This window comes from Oncorhynchus nerka, linkage group LG9a, assembly GCF_034236695.1.
Source record: "Oncorhynchus nerka isolate Pitt River linkage group LG9a, Oner_Uvic_2.0, whole genome shotgun sequence".
Classification (NCBI taxonomy): Eukaryota; Metazoa; Chordata; class Actinopteri; order Salmoniformes; family Salmonidae; genus Oncorhynchus; species Oncorhynchus nerka.
In genome coordinates, this window is record NC_088404.1 from 54,912,558 (window position 1) to 54,938,634 (window position 26,077).

The 26,077-nt window shown below is 42.2% G+C and overlaps 1 protein-coding gene across 1 annotated transcript; it reads right to left on the reverse strand.

The window, feature by feature from the left end:
- Positions 1–30: 30 nt before the first annotated feature.
- Positions 31–25,637, reverse strand: LOC115134545 (neuronal acetylcholine receptor subunit alpha-7-like). The gene is made up of 10 exons (XM_029668642.2): positions 25,277–25,637; positions 20,937–21,076; positions 18,841–18,885; positions 15,749–15,858; positions 14,150–14,229; positions 12,614–12,781; positions 10,658–10,852; positions 5,674–5,760; positions 4,069–4,178; positions 31–2,114 (listed from the first exon to the last, which is right to left on the reverse strand). Exons 1-10 carry the CDS (start codon positions 25,329–25,331, stop codon positions 1,548–1,550), a joined length of 1,557 nt encoding a protein of 518 aa, XP_029524502.1. The 5' UTR covers positions 25,332–25,637; the 3' UTR covers positions 31–1,547.
- Positions 25,638–26,077: the final 440 nt, after the last annotated feature.

The following is a 26,077-nucleotide window of genomic DNA, read 5'->3' on the forward strand; positions in this document are numbered from 1 at the left end:
CTTCATACACATCACGTGACATCCAAAAATACATTTATTTTTGTGCATGGATCCAAATGTATTCTGGGCATGGATGCAAGTGCACATAAATGACAAATGTTAAGTAAGGGTTAAAGGTTAAATGATAAAGGTGGACGGGAAGAGCGGTAGGCTCCCATACAGCTGTTACAGTCCAGAGGAACAGTTGAGGAGAACAGAGGGCGATGGAAAACCCAAGCAAGGGTCATATTCAGAAGGTATGAAACCATTTTCAAACAGATTGAGCTATCACCTGGGGGTGTATTCATTACTGCACAACGTAGCAAACTGCTGCAAAACGTTTGGCAATGGAAAAACGGTTACCAAAAAAAACCAAGAGTTTCTATTGGACACATTTAGTTAGATCCTTCCCATTTGGATCCTGGTGAATACACACCTGAAGTATTCGAGCAGAACTTGTCCTTCATTCCAGGGTGACACCAGGGATCACTGAACTCCCTCATTGTACGCTTTTCGTCCAAACACTTACGTCAAATGTCATAGGTTCCATGCATGTCAAATGGGTCAGTGGCACAAAGCAGTGAAACAAAGAATAAATAGCACAACAATCACAAGTCCAAAACACTGTTACAATTATTATTGGCATGGCTGTTCTCTTGGGAATTGAACTTATAATGCAGAAGGAAAGAAAACAGAAATGATCTACATTTTGCAATTGGGGCAGTCTCTTCAATTCACTCGAGCAAATCTATGAAACGAGCTTTAGATTGAGAGAAACTCAGCATGAACGTTACAGAGATTTCCTTTGAAAGGCATAAACAAGGGAAACTACTTTTTCCATTTTACATGTACTGTACACGAATGAACATTACAAACACCAAACCTTTTTTGGAACAAACATTTTCACCCATGTATACTTCCAATAGCCTGTGATAAAATCAAATAAATCCTTAAGTTATCTAGCTAACATATTAACAATCATATATATCTCTTGAATTTTTTTGGTTAATTTAGCTCAGCTTGAATATGTGTTTTTGATTGTTGATGCTATGCCAATGTCAAGTGTATATTTCTCAAAAATATGGATTTCAGTAAGCTAGCTGGTTAACTCAATGATCCTGCTTTCTGGAACATCCCCAAAGTGCTACTTAATATACACAGTCATTGTTGATGAAGACCTCAATTGATCACAGATTCACACCACATATGATGAACACATTTGTATTGCTATAAGTTGTGCCATTATAATAGCCACTCTAAATACAGTAACGTATGTGAAAAATATGTGAAAATACTGAAGAGTGGGGTAGTCAGCTGATATAAGTCATAGATAAAGATGTGTTTGGGATATAAACAGTATACATTAAATGCATGTGAGTGCAAGTGGGAATGTGTGTGTGTGTGTGTGTGTGTATATGTGAGATTGTGTGTGAGACTGTACGTGTGTGTGCTTTTGTGTGTGTATATATGTACACCCCCCCCCCAAACAAACACACACACACACACACACACACACACACACACACACGTGACCCCATCCCTTTCATCCTCCAACACAAACAGCCCGCTCAGGTGAAGAAGTCTTTGGAGATGGCCTCCACGAAGTTTGGCGCTGACATGAGGATGCCGATGGTGCAGAGGATGGTGAACACAGAGAACGCCATCAGGCACAGCCGGTCAATCACAGACGCCGCAAACTTCCACTCATTGCACAGCGACTCGTCCTCGTCCTGGCCCCGGAAGCGTTTGGCGATGTAGCGCACCTCTTCCAGGATCTTGGACATGTCGGAGTCCACGGGGCTCACCACCCCCACCCCGGTGCCGCCTGCCATGCTGCCCAAGTTGGGCAGCCCGGCCCCGGGTAGCAGCACTTCCTCGTCCCCTGCCCCCACCAGCCTGGAGCATATGACGCCAGAGTCGGGGGTGGTGGTGTAGTGCATGCCCTCCATGCCCCGGAAGCCAATGTAGAGCATGTTGCCATTGGTGGGCTGGACGGTCCCCTGGCTCATACTGAGCTCCACACTGGAGAGGCTGTTGCGCGGATGCTTGTTGTGGCAAGCCAGACGCACACGCTCCTCGCCGGGCCGCTTCATACGCAGGAACCAGGCGCACCAGTTCAGGAGCACCACGCGTGTCTTTGTGGGGAAGAGTGAGAGAGAGAGAGAGTGAGAGAAAGTGTGTGTGTGTGTAATCGTGTCAGTGTCCGTGTTTGTGTGTTTATGTACACCAGGGGGAGGAGAGACAAGAATAGAATATCAACACCAGAGGAGAGAAACATGCACAGGAGATAATCACTATGCAAGCATTGTGCATTCGCTCCCAATTCTAACATGGACACGGACAATTTTAACATGGCTTTTCAGTCCGATTATGTTCTCTTGGTATACTGTAGCTATACATGTTTTCGAGAAAAAAATATCAGTTTACAATATTTTTCATATCCTATAGATTCCATATCCAGGAGACCAATCTGCTTCATAAAATACAGATGAAGTCGGAAGTTTACATACATCTTAGCCAAATACATTTAAACTCAGTTTTTCACAATTCCTGACATTTAATCCTAGCAGAATTTCCCTGTTTTAGGTCAGTTAGGATCACCACATTATTATAAGAACGTGAAGTGTCAGAATAATAGTAGAAAATTATTTATTTTTCAGCTTTTATTTATTTCATAACATTCCCAGTGGGTCAGAAGTTTACTTACACTCAATTAGTATTTGATGGGTCAAACGTTTCGGGTAGCCTTTCACAAGCTTCCCACAATAAGTTGGGTGAATTTTGGCCCATTCCTCCTGACAGAGCTGGTGTAACTGAGTCAGGTTTTTAGGCCACCTTGCTCGCACACGCTTTTTCAGTCCTGCCCACAAATATTCTATAGGTTTGAGGTCAGGGCTTTGTGATGGCCACTCCAATACCTTGACTTTGTTGTCCTTAAGCCATTTTGCCACAACTTTGGAAGTATGCTTGGGGTCATTGTCCATTTGGAAGACCCATTTGTGACCAAGCTTTAACTTCCTGACTGATGTCTTGAGATGTTGCTTCAATATATCCACAATATATCCACATTTCCGTCCTCATGATGCCATCTATTTTGTGAAGTGCCCCAGATCCTCCTGCAGCAAAGCACCTCCACAACATGATGCTGCCACCCCCGTGCTTCACGGTTTGGATGGTGTTCTTCAGCTTGCAAGCCTCCCCCTTTTTCCTCCAAACATAACGATGGTCATTATGGCCAAACAGTTCTAATTTCTTTTCATCAGACCAGAGGACATTTCTCCAAAAAGTACGATATTTGTCCCCATGTGCAGTTGCAAACCGTAGTCTGGCTTTTTATGGCAGTTTTGGAGCAGTGGCTTCTTCCTTGCTGAGCGGCCTTTCAGGTTGTTTCGATATACGACTCGTTTTACTGTGGATATAGATACTTTTGTATATGTTTACTCCAGCATCTTCACAAGGTCCTTTGCTGTTGTTCTGGGATTGATTTGCACATCTCGCACCAAAGTATGTTCATCTCTAGGAGACAGAACGAGTCTCCTTCCTGAGCGGTATGACGGCTGCGTGGTCCCATGGTGTTTATAGTTCAGATCACAGAAAACATATGACAACACACTCGGTACATAATAAATTAGTATTCCTGCTCTAGAAAAAGTGTTGGAATAACCTCTGGTAACCTGCCAATATAATGGCTTACATCTTGTTATTAGCATGTATGGACCTTTATCATGTCTAATAAGGCTTATAATTGCATCATCCAAATTTTCCAAAGTTCTGTGCTCTCTCCACTCCCTTCCATCTGCCCTTCAAGCCTGGCCAGCAGTCTCTCCTCCCCTTCCCTCTTTTTCAAATCACATTGGCATTCCTCTCACGCCAATCCTCAAACTGCCCACTAACCCTGACTAACACACACAGACACACACAGACACACACACACACCTCAGAGCAAGGAGCACCCGCTGATCCGCTGATGTAGAACCCTTAACCTTCAGGTCCAATTCTACCTTAATGGAATGTCAGCATTTGGAATTCCGAGTGTATCCGGCGTTCCGAGTGAATGCAGAACGCGGGAATGGGCGGACATGGACTCACCCACTTTGGCATTTTGGCTCCGTCCGGGTCATGATGGTGGTACTGGAGGACCAGGACGGTGGCGATGACGGACAGGCCCACGATGACCATGGTGGTGGCAAAGTACTGGGCTGGAATACAAATAAATAAATAAATACATAAATAGAGAGAGAGAGAATAACTCTGAGGAATCATAGGGGATTATATACTATGGCAGGAGACCAAGGGCACATTCGGTTAATATATGCCACAGATCACATGCTTTTATCCAAAGCGACTTCCAGTACAGTGAATGCATACATAGTATGTGTATGTCATCCCTTTTTGGACCCGCAACCCTGGCATTACTTGTGCCATGCTGTTACCAACTGAGCCACACAGCAGGAGGTTTACTGTCTTGCATACTGATGTATGCCCCGAAAAAGAGCCTCTCAGAAATGAGCATCTGAACCGTGCCTGGTGTTCAGTCGGTCGCAGTGTTCAGAATGTTGACGATGGTAATGTAGCTAATAAAGGATGTCTGCAGAAAATACAACATTTCTATCTCTAATCTCTCTGAACAATACGGCAAGCTGCAGGGCCGACCTGCCCTATACGCAGGCTATGCAACACGGGGTGCAATTTCGAAATTTGGTAGTGCAAATGTTCCTCAAATATGTCAGTCAATGACAGACATAGTATGATAAGGTTAGAGCCAGCCCTGGCAAGCTGAATATGTTCCTCAAGGCAGAGACCAAATGGGCCATCATATCATGTTGGGGGGGGGGGGGGGGGGTCTGGCCTCTCTTTATTGGATAGCTTGAAGATACTGTGGAAGCAATTGGGTGGCATGCAGGGAAATAGCTGAGATGAGGATATCAATATGTTTAAGAATATACATTTCTGCCATTGGTAAAAATATGACGGTCATTGGGCTTGAACTGCAGATTCATTAGCGGAAAAGATTACACAGCATTGCTCAATATCAATACATTCATCAAATTATAAAAATAGACTGCAATCTATGCTAACTGCAAACTATACTCCCATGCGGCACTGCAATCAACGCCAAGTCTCTATTCTTTCATTTGCTTGTCAAATGAATCCATTGACCCATTTGCTTGCCAGACTGACTGCCTGCCACTTGAGGTCTCAGATGCTAAGTAGTCAGGGTTGTTCTATTCATTAGGGCACAGCGTAGTAAAATGTTTTGCAACGGATAACAAAACCTATAATTTATTCATGACCAAGTTCAGGTAGTCCCTCGTTCTCTCAGTATGTTTCTCCTCCATTTGGTGCTTGTAAATACACCCCAGGTTTCATGGGTGAGTGATCGCACTTATATCTTGTCTGTCCAACCCGATTAATGACCTAGTGTATTCTGTAGCGTCACTGTCTGTGACAAATGAGGTGCCACCCAGTTTCGCTTTAAAAGGAGCGTGTGTCACTTGTTCCGTTTCATCAGCTCTTTCTACCTCAGTCATCGAGGGCCGGTTCGTCTTACCAATGTGGTGACACAGAGGGGACAGATGGATAGACGAAAGGAATGAATGGATGACTGGGATGAACAGATGGCTGGAGAAACGGACAGACGAGAAAATGGATAGATGGAGTAGGGTGAGGATGAAGGTCTCCCTGAGCACTTACCTATGAGAGGAACAGAGTCGGAGGTGGCCGGCATGATCTCGGCTACCAAGAGCATGAAGACAGTTAGAGAGAGCAGCACAGTGATACCTGGAGAAAGGAAGAAAAAGAGGGAGAGACAGACAGACAGACCATTAGAAGACAGAACCGACTGTACATCACCAGGCATGCTGTTATCATGTTAAGCTATCCTAGTGATTAGCATGTTATCATAGTGATTATCACATTATCACAGTGGTTATCGTGTTATCAAAGTGATGATCGTGCTATCATAGTGATTATCATGTTATCACCATGCCATCATAGTGCTTATCTGTATTATAGTTATTATCATGTTATCAGTCATTATTGTGGTTTATGTAAAAGAGAGAGAGAGACATTTTATTTTCAACCATTTTGCAACCAATGTACAAATTAGAAGAAAAGGGTAGCGCATTCATTAGAAGTGAACTTAGAAAGGCTGAACGGAAATGGAAGGCCTGTCAACTTCAAGTGTTCTACGAGATATTGAAGGATCTGATGAGAACTTACTTGTTGCGGTTAAAGATGCAAGAGCAAACTACTTCTCTACCCTGATCTCCCAAAACGTCTGTTTAAGACAATTCATTTATTTACCGTAACTAGGCAAATGAGTTAAGAACAAAGTCTTATTTGCAATGACGGCCTACCCCGGTCAAACTCGGACGACGATGGGCCAATTGTACGCTGCCCGATGTGAGACAGCCTGGATCCGAACCATGGACTGTAATGACGCCTCTTGCTTGAATTGCCCTGCCAATGCATCGTTGTTCTTCTCGGAACATGTTTTAAAATGATATTTCAACATTTGAGGTAGACTATATATTCACACCGGTAATAAATCTGAGTGAACATATATTGAAATAATTTGCTTTTATTTTTTATTTTACTGGGCTGATGGAGCCTGCATCAGATGGTCAGTCTGATTAATTATGTTGGCTTGCAAAGTGATGTGTAATTTCTTTTGAAATCCAGCCAGTGTGGGGGATATGCAACATTTTTCATTTTTTATTCACCCACAACCTGCATTCAGAATGAATAGGAGGGAGACTAAGATATCAGACTACCTAAAGCATCTAACCTGGAACAATCATTTCAGTAACTTTTGCAATAAGTCCAAGTAACAGATTGGAATATTTTAGAACAATTTATGTTATTTATATTTCAGTAGTCTAAAATGAATTAATCAATCAATGCACATGCAAAAGCAGAGATATTGAGCTATTGAAACAAACAATTCAAAAATCAAACCTGCAAAAGAACATGCTGGGAAATAAGATAATGAAGGGCATGGTTTTGGTTCAACTCTGGTTATTAACACCAACACTGGGGTTCTTTTACATCACTGAGAGTTAATTTAACTCCCGAATCAACACTAGAAATGTTACACTGAATTTCAACACCAGTTGACACTGGCCAATTTGCTGTATTCTATGAAAGGGACACATCTGCAGGCTTCCATACATTTCAATAACCTTTTCGAATTCTTTAGACTGTAGATGCACCATTAAGAACCCCCCCCCCACACTTAGCTCAAAGGTTCTTTATTGGAGATCTCCAATAGAGATCTCCAAGGAACCTTAAGAAGAAGAACCATTTAAAAACCTTATTTCTTTCAGTGTACAGTGGGCTAGGACTCACCAGCAGCACACTTTCCAAAGTTTTCTAATGAACTTTGAGGATCAATAAAGCCAGGCGATCCAAGTATCAAGATGGATAGAGCGCTTTCCTCTCATTAACCACAACTGTATTCTTCGATGCATCCAGTCGATACATTTTTATACAGACACAAATGGAAACACACATGCATGCAGACACACAGGAACACACACACAGCACGCACACACACACTATCTTGTGGAATCACTTGGGAAAATGTTACTTGCAGTTTGACTCCGAGTTTCAAGTCAGTTCATTGCCAGCAGATATTGATTTCAGACCATAAGTCATCCAGTGAATCAGGAGGTGGGAGGGGGAGACGTGGCTCAAGTAGTTAATTGAAGCATCTTGAAAATGTAGTTTTCTATAATACTGTCTCAATATGCTCTACATTAACTATGAGCATAATAAATTGTTTAGGGATGAGCCATGTGCCAGATCCTATCAAACCATAAGCAATTTTTATGCCACATCTTAGTTTTACATACAGAAAGTATTCACACCCCTCAATTTTTTCTTTTCTTTTACAGCCTGAATTTAAAATGGATTAAATTGAGACGTGTTTGTGACCAGCCTACACACCATACCACATTATGTCAAAGTGGAATTAGGTTTGTGTAATTTCTTTCAAATAATTACAAATGAAAAGTTGAAATGTCTCGAGTCAATAAGTATTATTTGTATCTATTTAACCTTTTTTTAACTAGGCAAGTCAGTTAAGAACAAGTTCTTATTGACAATGACAGCCTACCCCCCAGACAAACCCGGGCGACGCTGGGCCAATTGTACGCCGCCCGATGGGACTCCCAATCACGGCCAGATGTGATACAGCCTGGATCTGAACCAGGGACTGTTATGACGGCTCTTGCACTGAGATGCAGTGAATTTCACACACAGATTCAACCACAAAGACCAGGGAGATTTTCCAATGCCTCGCAAAGAAAGGAACCTACTAGTAGATGGGTAAAAAAAAGCAGACATTGAATATCCCTTTGAGCATGGTGAAGATATTAAATACACTTTGGATGGTGTATCAATACACCCAGTCACTACAAAGATCCAGGTGTCTTTCCTAACTCAGTTGCCGGAGAGGAAAGAAACCACTCAGGGATTTCACCACGAGGCCAATGATGACTTTAAAACCGTTACAAAGTTGAATGGCTGTGATAGGAGAAAACTGAGGATAGATCAACATTGTACTTACTCCACAATAATTGACAAAGCGAAAAGAAGGAAGCCTGTTAATAATAAAACAATTTCTCCAAAACATGCATCCTGTTTTCAACAAGGCACTAAAGTAATACTGCAAAACACTTTTTTGTCCTGAATACAAAGTGTTATGTTTGGGGAAAATCCAATTCAACCCATTACGGAGTACCACTCTCCATATTTTCAAGCATTAGTGGTGGCTGTATCATGTTATGGGTACGGTTGTAATCGTTAATGACTGGGGTGTTTTCAGGATTTAAAAAAATTGAATAGAGCTAAGTAGAGGCAAAATCCTAGAGGAAAACCTGTTTCAGTATGATTTCCTAGTTACAGTTTTGACTTAAGTCTTCTTAAAAATTTATGAAAATGATTGTCTAACGATGATCAACAACCAATTTGACAGAGCTTGAAGAAGTGTGAAAAGAATAATGGGCAAATGTTGCACAATCCAGGTGTGGAAAGCTCTTAGAGAGAGCTCTTTAATCCAGAAAGACTCAAATGTAATCGCTGCCAAAGGTGCTTCTACAATGTATTGATTCAGGGGTGTGAATACTTTAAGTAAATTAGATTTCATTTTCAATAAATTAGCAAACCTTTCTAATTTCTAACATTTCTATTGTTTGCTCAGCCACGTTTCTTGCTCTGAAAACTAGAGGCATCTAAAAGCACCTGTAAATAGTATTTGTCATCAATTGTACGATAACATACTGTAGATGTGGTTTGTTGCATACAACAAGAAAAAAACACACCCATGTTAAACACCTATATCCTATGCATAGAATTGGAATATTAATCATATTTTTATGGTCCTACGTAGTTGAACTCATTCTGGCAGTAGGCTGCTTCATACACACACACGTGGACTCACAAAAACACAAAACACACAATCATCTCCAGGTCTCTCTGGGCAGGCAAGAGAGGGCATTTCCAGTTCACCTGGTCTGAGGATCCAGCCAAAGCTCAAGCCCAGTCATGCACGCAGACAGGCAGACAGGCAGCCCACAGCCACAGCCCAGCTACAGCCAGAAGCATAGAGGTCTTGGGGGACTGGCCCCTGCAGCGCTGCTCTAACAGAAGCACCCCGCAAATATCTGGCCACCCTCTGCCATCACTGGGAAGACTGGGCGCTAGTCTGGGCAGTGCCCATAGGCAGTGGCTAAATGTGTTGTGTCTTATGCACTGTAGTTTTTTTGGGGGGTTACAGGCTAGGTACTGTACTGTAACTACCTATAGCATATAGATGCAGCTTAAGCATGTCACAAGCTATCTGTGTGAGGATAACATATGCTCTTTTAACTCAGTTTGGCAGTGTGTGTATGCCTGTGTGTGTGTATTACTGTAGGTAGGGATCTGTGTACTGCCAGTCCACCTAAATGAATCAAAGTGGATGAATGAATTCAGATGCAGCCAAGTCAACTGGCATGAATAATGTATTTAGGCCTCTACCTTTTCAAAATGGCTTTTTGCTTTTGTTTTGGGTAAACTGCAGACATGCCCATCAGTCAAAATGGCATAGGATGAATTATACAGAGACATCTATATGTAAAAACCTTCGCATACATAAACATCTCTACTGTATATAAAGTTTGGTTCTGTAATAAACAGTATATTCATGCAGAGTGAAATCTAATAAATTATGGGTGAAATAAATATTTTTCTTCCGACGTGTAGACAGAGTGGGTTGTCCGGTCAGTGAAGGGACGGTGTTTAGTTGCCCTACAATTCAACAGACGGCCTTTGGGCTGAGTGTCGGTCCTGCTAGCATAGATTGAACGCCAGTCAAGAGCGTGCACTTTACAAACCTACTTCCCTCATACGCACGGACACACAACAAATATTCAGCGACACCACACATTGGGCACACAAACGTTCCGTATGTTACTCGCGCATTTGTGATAGAAAGCAACAGAGCAGACCATAACAGTAGGGTACAACTGCTGTCTAAAAACGCCTGTTTCATCACAAGAAGAAAAGCATACCCTTGTGCTCTGCCTCATGGTATTTAGTCATGTACCTTACCAACACCGCTCACACACACACACACACACACACACAACCCTTTCACGCACACGCACCCACCCGCAACCCTCCCCAGTCTCACCCAGTGAGATCTTCTCTCCAGAGTCCGCGGGCAGCAGGAAAACGAGCAGGGCCAGGGTGGAGATGAGGACACAGGGGATGAGCAGGTTGAGGCCGTAGTAGAGGGTGCGTCTACGCATCACCACCGTGAAGGTCACGTCAGGGTAAGGCTCCTTACAGCAGTCATAGAAACGCTCGTTCCGCCGTCCGGGGACCTCTGCATCACACACACACAGACAGAGAATTACAGTATAGGCACACATTGGCATCCTTATTGTATACACAGATGTTTACTGTTATACTATCTTATACCATGGCATTGTTGAATACTTGCTTCTGATTGGCTGGAAGGGCATTCTAGAGTGTGCATTATGTCCCTATTACCCACGGTACAATTGAACGGTATAATTTAATAGCTATGAAGTTCATTCTTACATGTTCTATGTTTGAGCTGCTTTGAAAGCAAAAGTCGAGCATAAAACATTACTGGCTTTGTTGAATTAGATTTTTAAAATAGCAAGCTAGGATGAAGGTTTGGTTAGCTAAGGTAGCAAGTCTGTTTGGTTCCCAAAGGAACTACGTTAGCTGTCTAGCTAGCTAGTAAACTTGCTAGCTACTTCAGTGGATGTTGTCACATTTCTACTGGCAATATATTTATAGCGGAAAATATGTTCAATTATAGCCATGGTATGAAGGGGTTATAATCAACTCGGGGCTCTATGCTTTCTCTGGAAAATAATGCACCTCCAAGGAAGGTTTATTGCACTCCGCTAGCACATCGTGGAATTCACCTTCCCCACGTCATGCATTATTTTCCAGCGAACGTATAGCCCCTCGTTGATTATTTCTTACATAATCACTGCCAGAACACACCAATAACAGGCTTCAACGACTAGCCTCTTGTTATCAAGAAAGTACATCAGGGAGTGAATATTGTGAACAGTCCTCTTACATGCTTCACTACTCTTATGATCTTTAGAACACTGGTTTTGATTGTGTATATGCCCATATAGGAGGGAATCATAGAGCATGTTGATGGTGAAATGGCCAGATTACTTCCTGCGATTTCTATTACGTGGGGCCTCAATGCTCCATTGGTTGGTCTCCTAAGGACACATTCCTCACTCTCTTGCTCCATCATCTCGTTGTTTCTCCATCTCTCCCGCTCCATTTCTTCATTTCCGTCTCTCGGAAGCACATGGATGTGTTTTGGCTCCCCAGGGAGCGATGAACAGGCCTTTGTTAATCATTAGCTCCCAACATGACTCCTCTGTCTATGTAAAATAGAGACAGCCAAGGTCTCCTAGACCATTCCATTTATGGAGGGTGAGGGCGGGCGCAAACATCACCTAATAGAACCATTCCATCAGGGGTGGTAAAGCCTCATGTGTTTTTCGTGTCATTCCCATTCTGAATAGAGCTCTGCATGCGAAAGAAACATCGGGGTAAGGCAGCAGTCAGGGAAACCGAAATGCCAATTGCCCGTCACACTTTGTTGCGCTTGATTTGGCAAATAGTGCCTAGATTCGACGACCCCCCCCCAGGTGCTACGAGCTCCATGGAAGCGTCTGCCAACCCACCCCTGCAGGGGGTTCACTAAATAACAGCAGGACAGTTTTAATTGCTGTTGAATAGATGTAGGAACATAATAATTGTTATGTAAATCCAGTTCCATTCCTCAACAACCAGATGTCTTTAGAGGCATCAAAGCCATTGGTCTTTTGAATATTAGTTCAGTCGTGGCTGCTAGCTGCTTTCTATTTTTTATTACAATGAATGTGGATCCTCAGAGCTGCCCTAGTTCGCACACTACGTCCAGCATAGATCTTACATACAGGGAACTGTGTGATATTTTAAATAGTAATCATAGAACTAAACCTCATACTTCTTTGAGCATAATCCACACTTACAGTCATTTCTTTATCATCTCTTGACTCTGTGCTTTCTATGGCTCTCTGCCATTCGGGACTGAACTTACCCACAAGGTCCCACTCTCCATTAGCAATGTATCCAGTCACATCCGCCTCTATCATCTGCAGGTCTAAAGACCAGCCCCCGTATGTCCACGAGCCAAACTTGAGGTCACAGCGCTGGACATCGAAGGGAAACCAGCGCACGTCGATGTAGCATGTGCTCTTGAAGATTCCTATGCAGCAAATGTACTTAATTGTATAAACTGTTACCGAAGCAACACATCAATAAATGGTAAACAGAATGGAAGGATGGGATGAAATAGGGATATTAATAATAATTCCCCCTCATTATAAGGGGGCCAACAACGGAGCCCTGGGGAACTCCAAACTGTTGATATGAGAGGGGGAGAACAAGCAAGAGCCAAACCAGCCTGAGCATGATGGATTGGGACAGGGCTCTTTGATTTACATGCCCTGGATCCCCCACAAAACAAAATGGAAGAAAAATGTAATTTGTTCCCAATCTCTAAGCGTCTGCACAGCGTTTCCGCAGTAGCCATTCTGCCTTTGTTGGATTACTTTTCCCTGCAATAAGGGTCTCTCTGGACATTTGTGAATGGCCTATTTGACTGAATTAGTTAGTCGTTGATAGCAGGTCGGCTGTCATGTTTTGCATAGCCCCCTCTTTCCGTCCATCCAGACCCCAAAGTAATTCATGTCCGCTGTCTATCGTGATGCAGCTGTTTGTGGCTCTATTGATTTCTGTCATTTACAACTCTGTGTTTTTCTCTAATTCCTGCAGTCAGCTGGAGGGAGATACTCAGACAGGGTGCCATTTGCGATCACCTTCCTTACACGCAGGTCCTGCTGGTCCCCTGTTGGTGACATACTGTCGGGGACTTGTATGTCTACATCCCGGAGGTTACATTACTGGGTCAGAGAAGATGGGGTCAAACTAGGTGGTAGGGTAGACATGGGAGAGGGTTGTGACAGCTTATAGAGACATTACCCCCCGCATCCAATTTCCACATCTCAGTCACTGCCTCGTTCATAACTCTGAGATGAATCAATGCCTGTCGTAATGACATTCATAAAGGTCATAAAGCTGATTTACAGACTGATTTGCAGATAGGGAGCTATTTGACTACACTGCACTCCATATCCCGACGGAGACCATGTGTCAGCCAGCCCCACTCGACACACACCCACAGTGGTTCACATATGTCTTCTAATTCGGCATGGCGTTGTGTAGAATCTAGTTAATCAGCTCTGCATGACTTAATCCATTAGGTTTGGGAGGTTCATCATCACAGGCACCACTGCCTTTGTTTGTGGGAGCCGAAAAAAACAAAATGAATAGCGGAAGCTTGGAACGAACACAGAGTGATTGCATCATCATTCAGATCCATAACTTTTCATGGCTGCTTTTATTGGCCCAGAGGGACCTCTCTGACCAAATTGACCTGGCTTATTTCCTGACCTCTATACAATTTTGACACAATTTCCAGGCCCACTGATGTATACCAGTGGAGGCTTTTGCAGGGAGAATAAGGAGAATGGACCTCCCCCTGTGATCTAGGATAAGTTTTAAGGAGGCTTACCTGGGGGGAGATACTGGCAGTAGCCAGTGGAGTTGACTAGGACGTTGGTGTGGAAGGTGGCGTCAAACCTCTCGTCAGCGCTGAGCATTTGGACACAGATTAGCAGTTAGCATCCATCAGTGCTTTATTTGCACATAAAATCTAACCTTGTAGCTTTAGTGGGAAAACAAGACCGTAAAGAGCTCAGCAGAGCTGGGGTGTCACTGCCGGCGCAAGGGCTGTGTAAATCATAGTTACTCAGCATAGTGCAAAACAAATAGCATAGACCAGGGATCATCAACTAGACTCAGCCGCGGGCAAATTTTTTCTTGAGAGGATGGTCAGGGGTCCGGAACATAAATACAAATAATTTGTAGACCGCAAGAAGCCCAAACAGATATAAAATTTGACTAAGACATAATAATTTCAAACCTTGCTTACATGTGTATACGATCCCATATATCTAGAGAGCTATTATGTGTGAGAATACATGGAGCTGATTTGCTGGTGTTTTTTTTTACAGTCTTTTATGTCCAACAATAGAAAACATTGGGGGACAAATAAAATCCCGCCAGTTCTGGAACCCTGGCATAGACTAAGACACTGTACACACGCTACACTGTACACACACACACACTACACACACACACACTAGTGAAGAAGTTGCATTAGAATGTGAATGAGCAGAGTCGAGCATGTTAAGCAGGCTCAGCTGCTTCACAGACAGCCCATACACAAAGAAATGACGACAGACACACACACACACAAACAAATCAAGAGCTGCACAGTGCCCTCCCCCACTTTGATAATGTATCAGTCTGTGCTTCTCTCCAACATAAATCCATGTTACTCCAGCTAGCTGTAGCACTGCAAGATATAGTCACAGCAGTGCAGATGAAAGTATCTCTTCATAAAAAAGATAAGCCTACCAGCATCTGACTCAGACAGCAACCATTCACCTTTCCTATTCACTCATACGTTTCTCTCAAATAAACGTGTCACCTGTGTCTGATCTGCAAAACATACGTTTGATGGGTCTACACAGGAAAAACAATTCAGTAGAACACTGTGTGCTAATTAAAAAGTTCCTCTACAACGTCTCCACATTCTTCAGGGTCTCAATGTTCTCTGCCTCTGATATCGCCCCCGCTCGTTACACTACTGACATCAACACATTGGACAAGTTATTGGAGCTTATCTTTGATCGGGCCTCCTTCTCTAAATGCAAATGGAGCTCTGCTCCGTTCCTGATGCTCTCCATAACAATTGCTCAGTATAAGGAAGCATATCCAGACTAGCCTCGGCTGCTAGCGTCGGCACTCCAGTCACATTGATGTCTTTAACAAAGAAATATAAATCATGACAGGCACATATGCAATTTTAATCTTTTTTTACGTACTTAACATATTATAGCTCTGATATAAGATGCAACACATTCAGTTCGCTGAATAGCAATTGTGTTGAATGAATGGCATCGAACGAAGACAAACAACACCACACACAAGTGCATCAAATGGACGATGGTTCACCTTCTCTTAAATCCAAATTCTAACAGTAAATGTTACTGGCTAGCTAGCCGACACAATACAGTACCATGATGTATGAGTAGTGTTTACGTGCCTGTTGTAGAGGAGAATGTCAGGCCTCCATATCTGGGTGTCAGGGAACCTGACATTGGTAACTCCAGGGTAGTCTGTGGTGTTCCACTGCAGGTAGTAGTCAGTCCAGTACTAGGAGACCACACAGATAGGTTAGGAAACACTGGAGGAAGTTCATAATAAGACTTGACACTAATGTGTTATAATCAAGTGTGTTATTTACCCATTGTAGAGATTGACACGTACAAGTGTTGTGAGACATGGTCCAGGTTAACTACATCATATTTTGCACCAGGTGCAATAGGGTTCAATTAAACAATAAGGCCAGAAGTGGAGTGCCTGGATACAGCCCTTAACCTTATACAGTTATATTTATATTGGCCATTTCCCAAAAAGAACCAATGTGCCTTATTATTATTATTAACTGGTTACCAACATAAATAGATCAATAAACAAGTATTTTTGCATCATACCCGTGGTTGTCTGATATACACACAGATGAAATTATGTCTTCACCCTGTGTTATTCCTTCTTATGACTTTAATTTGGCATTTTTGTTTTACATTCTTTGGTCAATTTCCTCTAGGAGAAAAACTGTTTAACTGTGAACTTGGTACAAATGCTCAGTATATCTGGACCTAATTATCTGCCCACGGGGTAACTGTATAAGGTTACCTAGCTAATGAACAGAGCGAGGTATACAGAAAAGTACAAATTCCCAATGACTGAAACATCCGTGTTAAATATCTATGCACTCTGAACGGCTGGTCAGGCACGGAGAGGTATATTATTAGACTTGAGCGGTCTGCCCAGACCTCGTATTTCCACCGAATGACCTCACACAGAAGACAAGCCTATAACTCTGGCCTCTTCCTCCCCAAATGGAGTACATTTTTTGAGCAGCACACCACAACCCCACTCTGGCGAGCCTCTCTCAGTTTCGTTGGAGGCTCACTGACTCGCTCTCTCTTTCTCTAGTCATTATCTCTAATTAAATAATTACCTTCTGACAATGGACTCATCCTCATAAATATTCCCTGGCAAAGGACAGGTACGCTTCATTTACTTTCGATGAGAGGAGTCCAAATTGGACGACATAAGTGGGTCATTTAAACGGACTTATCTTGTGGCAGAAGGTATTGTTTCATCACAGTGGCTAACCAGCTTTAGGAGAGGGGAGTGGAATCCCCAAAAAATCAAAGTGAATACCTCTGAGTGAATAATCTCTGTTCACTCAAAAGTGTTCCTTAACTCCCACATGTAAATAAATGTTATGCTGTCAGAAATATTGTGCGCAGTAAATATGCACAATAAATTACCAGAGAGGAGGCATCTGCTGGGGATGGGAATTCACGCTGTAGATCATATTTTTCTCTTGTGGGCTATTTATGCAAGTTCAATCATTCCCTCTGCCGGCATGAAACCTTTAAAGAGCCGCGGTAACGGATGTTGACATTTGAAAAATACCCACAGCTCGGGGCAGAGACATCTCTCCCCTCAAACTACAAGACTTCCGGCACCCAGAGCCTGGGCGGGATCGCTTTCCAAAACATTGAGAGAGGGAGCAAGGAAATTCATTGAGCCCTTAAAAAAATCTAATTAAGCTAAAAGACTACTTCGCACTGGAGGCAATTTAACAAACAAAATGTGCTGGAGAAAAGGTATGGCTGAGCCTGAGGGGATGAAAGAACCTTTCTCACTGGATGAAGAGTGTGAGACGTTAGGAAGGGATTAGTTGCTTCTCTAAATTTTAAACACAACTTTCGTTAAGAGACCGTGAGAATTCTGGGAATTCACAATACTGATAAGAAAGCTCATTAAATTTGAGCAGCTGTATGAAATGGGTTTAAGAAAAGAAAACTTGTTTACATACAGTATTTGTATTCATGTCTTTACTGTACTGTTTTGTCATTATGCATATACTTAAAAAACAATACTATTATTATAAAAGTAGCTTCTAACTGATAATAATCTGCTACAATGTCCTTTATGTGAACTGGAAAAAGCACAAGTCTTCCACCCCATCACTGCCAAAGGTGCAAAAGGAACCAGGCTTTTGAGAATGCTCTGCCATGTCAATGTCTGTCTGTTAACAACATACAATTGTATTGTCATTCTTTGTTTAGAATGAAAAGCGTGCGTTAGTATAAAAAAAGAAGCACCCATCAAAAGAAATACGGTCTGAGCTTTCGCAATGACACTGGCTTTTTCCAAAGGGGACTTTTGAGTTCACAAAATGGCCGAGTGGAGTAGTGTACCACATAATAATGTGTGTGTGACACCATTCAGTAAAATAAAAAAAACTCAGGGAAGGTTATAGATGACTTCCTTCAAAAATGTATTCAAACTAAATGGGAAATGCAGTATTAGTAGAAGCAGAGCGAGCATCGCGCCTCCTTTTTCGCTGTTGAGGGAGTAAAAAAAAAAAAAAAAAAAAATTATCCGACAGCTATTTATCTAGGTCAAATACTAGGGTTTGGGAGAATCCAATTCATTTAGATACTTTGGGAGCCAAGTTGAATGTAAAAATAAAAAAAAACGACTAAATGATTTGGCTAAAGGCTTACACTTATCATGGACATTTGATTCACGATTTTCTTCTGAGTCCATCTAGGCACTGTCCCTTTGGCACTCACCAGCCCATCTGCAATGGCCTGTGAGAGCACGGTTTAATTTTCTTAATGTAGTGGCACTCCCCAGTGAGGGTTGGGAATGGAGCTGAGGGCCAATTTGTCAAGGATGAGGGGGATAGGATGGGGAGGGGTGTCGGGGGAAGTTTTTGGGATAAAGGGCAGAGCTGACAGACACATCCATCAAGCTTGTTAGGTGTAGTAGATCCTCAAAAGACGTTCTTGAGCATGACCCTTAAAATTCTGCACATTTACTGTTGCTTGGTAATTGAGGAGCATTAGTAGAGTTCATTGATATACAGGGGGGCCTAACTGTCTGACTCGATAAAGGAGGACTGATGATCACAAAAGACACTCTGCCAGGGAGAAGGAAAGGGGGTGATGGGAGGACAAGTGTCTTGATATGAACCTCTGTCTGTTTTGACGCATATCTTCACATGCCACATACTCTTAGACTCGAGGTTCGAATGATGAAAGAACTCACCAGCTGTAACCAGATGTTGGTCGTCAGGACCTGGTTCTTCTCATCCTGTAAACATGCAAACACAATCAATGTCTGTCACCAACCAATGCTCGAAAATATTCTAATTTGTCGCTCCACCTGCCACACTTAATAAAAGTCTTGCTGGAACAGGACTTTTCGCTAGCTTGTAATTCGTCTTAGATATGGCCACTTGCCGATAAAGGGCAAATGACTATGAATAACGTCACTTTGATAAATGCCCTGCATTTGAAATCCTCTCACCAGCAGGTAGCAAAACATGTAGCTATCGCATCTGCGTAACAACACCACCATGCGTTTCTATTAAAAGACACACGCTGCTCCAAAGCAATGGTTGAGGTGAAAAGACCTGAGGTAAATGTTGTTTGAAAGTGGGAAGGTTATTGGTCTGTGGGTGTTGGGCGGTGGGTAATGTAGCATACTTAAACTTTTACCAGTGGATGCATATCATTTTTTCCCCCTGTTTATGGGCAAACGCTGAAAGCCGCCGCAGACCCCAGCTGTTGGCATTGGAGTTCCAGGAAGGCTCAACTGTGTCGCTCCATAAATGGTCACTGGCCAATTACAGTAGCGGCAAACATGAACCTCATGCTCACGGACTCACAGACTAATTTGATGACTTGTTTTTTTGAACTTTTTCAAAGTACATTTGTTTACTTACGGGGATTTTTTCTCCCCCTCACAATATATTATATGTAATGATCTTAAATCATCCTTGTAATATTGTATAATCATGGACGCAATGTGCTCTGTACCCTAAAATGTGATTAGCTAGCAGTAAAATGGGAGCAGGCACGTGTAGTGAATTGTGACAAATGTTTCCGAATCCTTGCAGGGCTCCCACTGCACGGAATAGAGTTTAATTTAATCCCAACGCAGCACACAGCTGGGGTCCCCCCCAAAAACACAATCTCCACCAACAACAGAGTAGAAATGGTGAAACAAAGACTGACAATTAAATATTCAGTGTAGCTATTTACCAGTGATAGGCAACTGTTCTCGAGGGCCCCTGTTACAAAGATTAATGTAATAGCCGGTGTTAACACATTAACCGTTGTTACAGCCCGTGTGCAGACTTTTGTTCCAGCGCAGCACAAACACACCTTTCAACTAATTGTGCTATTTGAAGTAGTTTATCATTTAAAACTGTGTATTAGAGATGGGTGGGAACAAAAGCCTGCACACACTGTGGCCTTTACAAGACTTACAGTGCTATTAGGAAAGAAGCAGCAAGAGTAGTATCGTAGAGAACAGTAGGCATGAAAAGTTTAAATAAGATTGTTAAAAATCGCTCACTAATGTCACATTTGTCAAAATGCTCTGCCTGGGAAACACGCTCCCTTCCAATTCCGTCTCTGATATTATGGTAAGTGATCATTTCAGCACATTCACCATTCTCTGCCTGTGCTTTCCTCCCATCTCGATTATAGATCTACAGTACGCACAGACAGTTCCATAGAACCAGTATGATATACACTCCACCCAGGGAGGCTGTTTCTGACACAACAGTAGGATTTTGACCAAAACAGTATGCTCATGATCAGGTGGATTCAAATCCCTCAACTACTGCTACTTTGCCACAAATCCTCACTTTCCTCTTTAAAAAAAAAGAAAATCTCCTCAATAACAAATACGTAGATACTTTGAAAAACAGTGGTATTCTGTGGAGCCAGGGAACGTCGGGGTTGTCAGATGCTAGGTGTAATGGTGGAGAGATGAGGGCCACCGTATGTTGTTTCAGCTCCCCTGCTGACAGTGCCCTGGCAGGGGGGAGTGCATCAGACACACAGGGGGGAAAAAGGTCTGCTGCCTCTCTCAGCAGCACTGTGGGTGAGCTGAGCACCGACCGAGAAACACAGCCGCACAGGGAGCCTTGTTAATGTGGCTCACACATCCTATCACAGGGAGAGTGTGTATGTGTGTGTGTGTTTGATATCATCTCTAGTGCTTCAGAGGGGAGATCTGATATATCCATCACTATGTGTTACGGTGATGCTGTCAGTGTTTCTTTCATCGCGTGCTTACAGTGTGTGTGTGTGTGTGTGTGTGTGGGTTGATAGATGGCTCATCAGACTCACCACATCCATGATCTGCATGAGGCTGAAGCTGAAGTGTACGGTGAGCGAGTGGGAGTCATTGAACACGGGACGCTCCAGAGGGTTGTAGTTTCGCATCAGGTCCTTGTACAGTCTGCGCTGGTGCTGTCCCTGTAGAGACACTAGGGGCCATTCATGCCCGCACACACACACACGTCAAAGACACTGACATCCCACATCACCCACAGGTTGCAACCCTTACATTTTTTTGCATTTTGTATGTTACGGTCTGTAAAAATAAATAAAAGCTCAACCAAATGTAAATGAAAGCTAGACATTGAACTGTATGTATTCTGTGCCCAGTGGGACAGAGATCTGATAAAATTCCAACTCCGAAGAACTTTATAAAACAGTATAACAGAAAGCATTTATTTTTGTAGTGCCAATTTTTCACACATTCAGTAAAGTCAAGGCTTTAAGATACAGCATACATTTTTGAATTTGAAACTGGTGTGCAATTTCATACAAAGTTATAGAACTATAAATAAGGCAAACAAAATAATCTCCATTGTCTGTTTTTGAACCCCACCCGGTCTGAACTGCTTCAAGTATCTGGAGACACATCAGTCTGTCTCTATCAGCTCAAACGGCAACTATCACCTCAAACGGCAAGGTAGTGCAGTCCGGAAAAACAACCTGGTGTCAGAGCATTTCGTATTATTCTGTACGTAAATTTTAACATTCCATTTAGTATGATATGTAATCATTTGTGGATGTCCATCGTACATTTTGTATATGTTCCCAATTTGCAAAATGTACAATGTGTTAGGAATTTGCTAAACTTACAATATGTTATGAATTTACAAAACATATGATATGTTACAAATTCCAATTTGTTGTGGCTAACATTAGCTAGGTGGCTAACGTTGATGTTAGCCAGGCTAAGGTGAGGAATTAGGTTAAAGGGTTAAGGTTAGGTGAAGGGTTATCTAAAAGGGTTAGGGGAAGGGTTAGCTAACATGCTAAGTAGTTGCAAAGTAGCACGTAATGAAAAGCAGCTAATTATCTAGTTGTCCGTGATGAGATTCAAACACGCAACTTTTGGGTTGCTAGACATTTGCGTTTATACGCTCACCTATCCTCCACTCCTTGCCTTAAGTAAAATTCTGTCTTGTGTAACCATACAAAATGTAACATAACACAAATCTTGGCTTTACTGTACTATGTTACATCTAGTCTATGAGATCAGGTTGAGGAAAAAAATACCAAAATAGTCCAAATACATCCTCATCATTTACCTTTGAAACTGAGTTTTCCACTTCATTGCTGATCAGAAGATCTGCACCCTTCAGTTTCCACTTGTTTGCTCTAAGAGGCGTAAATTGTACCTGCTGATGCACTACATGACCAAAAGTATGTGGACACCTGCTCGTCAAACATCTCATTCCAAAATCATGGGCATGAATATGGAATTGGTCCCCCCTTTGCTGCCATAACAGACTCCACTCTTCTGGGAATGCTTTACACTAGATGTTGGAACATTGTTGCGGGGAGTTGCTTCCATTCAGCCACAAGAACATTAGTGAGGTCAGGCACTGATTTTGTGTAATTAGGCCAGGCTCGCAGTTGGCGTTCCAATTCATCCCAAAGGTGTTCAATGGGGTTGAGGACAGGGCTCTTTGCAGGCCAGTCAAATTCTTCCACACCGATCTCAACAAACCATTTCTGTATGGGACCTTTGTGCACAGGGCCATTGTCATGTTGAAACAGGAAAGGGCCTTTCCCAAACTGTTGCCACAAAGTTGGAAGCACAGAATAGTCTAGAATGTCATTGTATGCTGTAGTGTTAAGATTCGGGCTAGATCCAGATTTCCCTGGATCTAGCCCGAACCATTAAAAATACCAGACCATTATTCTTCATGGTGATCTAAGGTTTGTGTGCGGCTGCTCGACCATAGAAATCCATTTCATGAAGCTCTCTGTTCTGTGAGCTTGTGTGGCCTACCACTTTGCGGCAGAGCCGCTGTTGCTCGTAGACGTTTGCACCTCACAATAACAGCGCTTACAGTTACACAGGGCAGCTCTAACAGGGCAGAAATGAGAAAAATTACTTGTTGGAAAGCTGGCATCCTATGACCACGCCACGTTGAAAGTCACTGAGCTCTTCAGTAAGGCCATTCTACTGCCAATGTTTGTCTATAGAGATTGCATGACTGTATGCTCGATTGTATACACCTGTCAACAACAGATGTGGCTGAAATAGAAGAATTTTAAGGGTTGTCCACATACTTTTGTGTATATAGTGTATAGTATGAAGTTGGAATAATACTGTGACTTTGTGAAAATGATGTCAATGCCGTTTTAGTGTAAGAGCTGTTTGAAAAGACTGTTTTGGTAGGATGGAGTCTTGGCTTGCCTGGTGACATCATCAGGCTGTAAATTGGTTAACAGACCAATAAGAAAGAGAGTTCCAAACCTTCTCTGCCAATAATGGCTAGTTTTCAGTTTTCCCCTCCCCACTCAGACCACTCCCAGACTCCCAGTCCTAGACAAATTCTTGCTTAGAATACATTTTTTATCATTTTGATTGAAAACAATCATAGAACCGTACTTCGTTGTTACGTAGAAATGGGATCAAAACAGCTACATTGGCCCTTTAAAAGCATTTTTGAGGTAGAAGTTTACTTTTTTTTTTACTCAAGTAGTCAGATGCCCTGTCATTTTCCCTGTTGCAAATACATTCATTCATTCAAGCTTTCCTAAGATCCTGTTTCTGGTTGTTGTGGTCCTTCAAAAACTGCAGTCCGTGTTGAAACAAGAAGAAAAAAATGGTTCTGCTTTTTTTTTTTTGCTTTCTGAATTTGAAGACTTGCTGTTGTGGTGAAAGGGAGGAACTCATAAGGAATTAGAACGTTTTAGGGTATTATGTGGGGAGAGAAATATGATGGTGCACCGAGTGATGACTCTTTAAAATACAATTTTGTGGTAGTTGAAGAACTATGTAGAACAATAGGTTTGTACGTAAACCTACTTATACCTAGCTGTAGTTCTAATCAATAAATACCATATTTAGGCAAACCGTGATCACCATTTCAGCTTGAATAGAGGTGAAGTAGAGGAAGAAGTCATACCCTCTAAGTTTCTGTCTAACCTGTTGGGAAACTGGTCAGAAGTTTGAAAGAAAAGAAAAGCAGAAAGGCATAATACTTTAGCGCGAGCCCTACCCATATCAGCGTCATTCAGGCCCTACTCTACCCGGGCCCGATTGCTCAACATGAAATTACAAATAACAAATACAGCAACTTTCTCCATTAGTAGCGGATTCTCTCTCGTCTGTCCGTCTCTCCCTACACTTCCCCATGCACTCCACTGCGTGTGTGAGTATCCATGGCAACATTCCGTTTGGGCTGTTCAATGAAGAAACATGACAGAGCGGTTAGCTGACGCTAGCTAGCTACTTTTTTGGCACTCTGAGAAACAGCTGTAACTTTTGATTGGTAGAAGATTATTCTATTCTGATTCCAAATGTAAAAAGCTGAGAAGTAGACGAAGGTGTCTAAATCGACGTTTGTGTCTAAAGTGATGGGAAAGTGGTCGAAATGTCAGTTATTTGTAAAAAATTGGAAAATAATTTGTTAATGCGGTTACTAATATTGTTAGATTGGTAGAATACATTTTAATATCGATTTCAGATCGATAGTAAACTTTTTGTGTAAATTGTTGGAAAAGTGGCCAAAGTAGATGATTTGTGTCAAAGGTTACATTGTTTACAGTGAATAGAACAGAATGTTGGGAATAATCACGTCACAATGGGCCCTAAAGAATGGTGCTGGAAATCCCATGAAAGTCGGAGGACAAAAAAGCTTAATAAAAAAAAGAGACCCAAAAAAGTTGTATGCAAGCAACTCAAACCAGACCAGTTTGCACTTTTTAAAGTTTGAACTGCGTTTTTAGCTTAAGACCAATTTGCATGTTTTAAAGTTTGAACGGCGTTTTTAGCTTAAACAGTATAAGAGGAGTAGTGTGTTAAATAATAATAGTAGTAATAATAAGTATGTAACTTATGTCTAAGATTTAAGTGGGGACTCTTGCTACAAGGCGCACTGTTTCATGTACAAAGTGTACACAGGTGAGGGACCTTGTCCTTGATGCTGTTAATGGCCGAATAATGGCTGGCCCGCAACGAAGATAAATCTATGTCGATGTAGGCTAAAACAATGTCAGAAGAAGCTACACTTCTAAGTTTCTCATATAACCGAATCAAGGCTAGCCCTCTCTGTAATTGACAAAGCTCTCTCTGTAATTGACAATGAACATCTAACCCACGGTTTCAAAATCTCACTATAATAACATTATGATGACACATGCACAACGTTTCCTACCGTGAAACAAGCAGACGATGATAAGTAAATAAAGGGTAAAAATCCGAGCCTCCATTGCATGACAGACCAAATGTGCCTCCTATGATAGCCTAGACTATGTGACAGTTCCGAGACCACTGTTATACAGTCACCGGTAATTAAAAAACGCCAAAAAGTCACCGGGCATCCCAGACAACGCCTGTCAAACGGTTGAAAATAGTTGATAACGAGGCTTGACATGCGAAGATACGGATTTGTACTTGTGCTCCGGGGGGGTTGGTCGGGTGCTCTTCCTTGAAGCCCTCCAAAATGAAAATGCGAATCGCGACACTAAACTCACATGGCTGTGACAGAACTAGTCGTGCTGTCCTTGCAGAGGCAAATCATCGAATAACCGCACTGGCAGCTAATATTTCGAGGAGGCATACAGTAGGAGAGTGTGACAATCATTCACTGGGAATTATTAACATAATGTCTATTGAATATGATTATGACTAGATTACATATGTTTATGCAAAAACGCACAAACACTGCATCACCTGTAAGATTCAGCTAATAATATGGCAAAAATTATGGCGAGAGAAAAGTAAATATTAGGGCGGATGAATTAACCCACAAGCCTCAAATGTATCCTTTATGAAGTGAAAGAAGCCAATGTACTGGGCTGTTAATTAAAATGACTACCTGTAAAAAGACGATGTGTTTCCATAAAGGAAACAATTACATTTAAAGTGTGAGGCACCATCTGACTAATAATACTTTATTATCTCTATTCCATACTTTAAAACTGAGGTAGAAGTACAGAATGCTCCTTTTGTATCT

Bases quoted from the DNA above. Each gene is read 5' to 3' on its own strand.
- LOC115134545 (XM_029668642.2), bottom strand. From the start codon at position 25,331: ATGGAGGCTCGGATTTTTACCCTTTATTTACTTATCATCGTCTGCTTG. The intron at 15,859-18,840 runs GTGAGTTCTTTC...GTGGTCTCCTAG, and splicing joins CCAACATCTGGTTACAGCTG to TACTGGACTGACTACTACCT. The intron at 10,853-12,613 runs GTAAGTTCAGTC...TGTGTGATGCAG, and splicing joins TGGAGAGTGGGACCTTGTGG to AGGTCCCCGGACGGCGGAAC.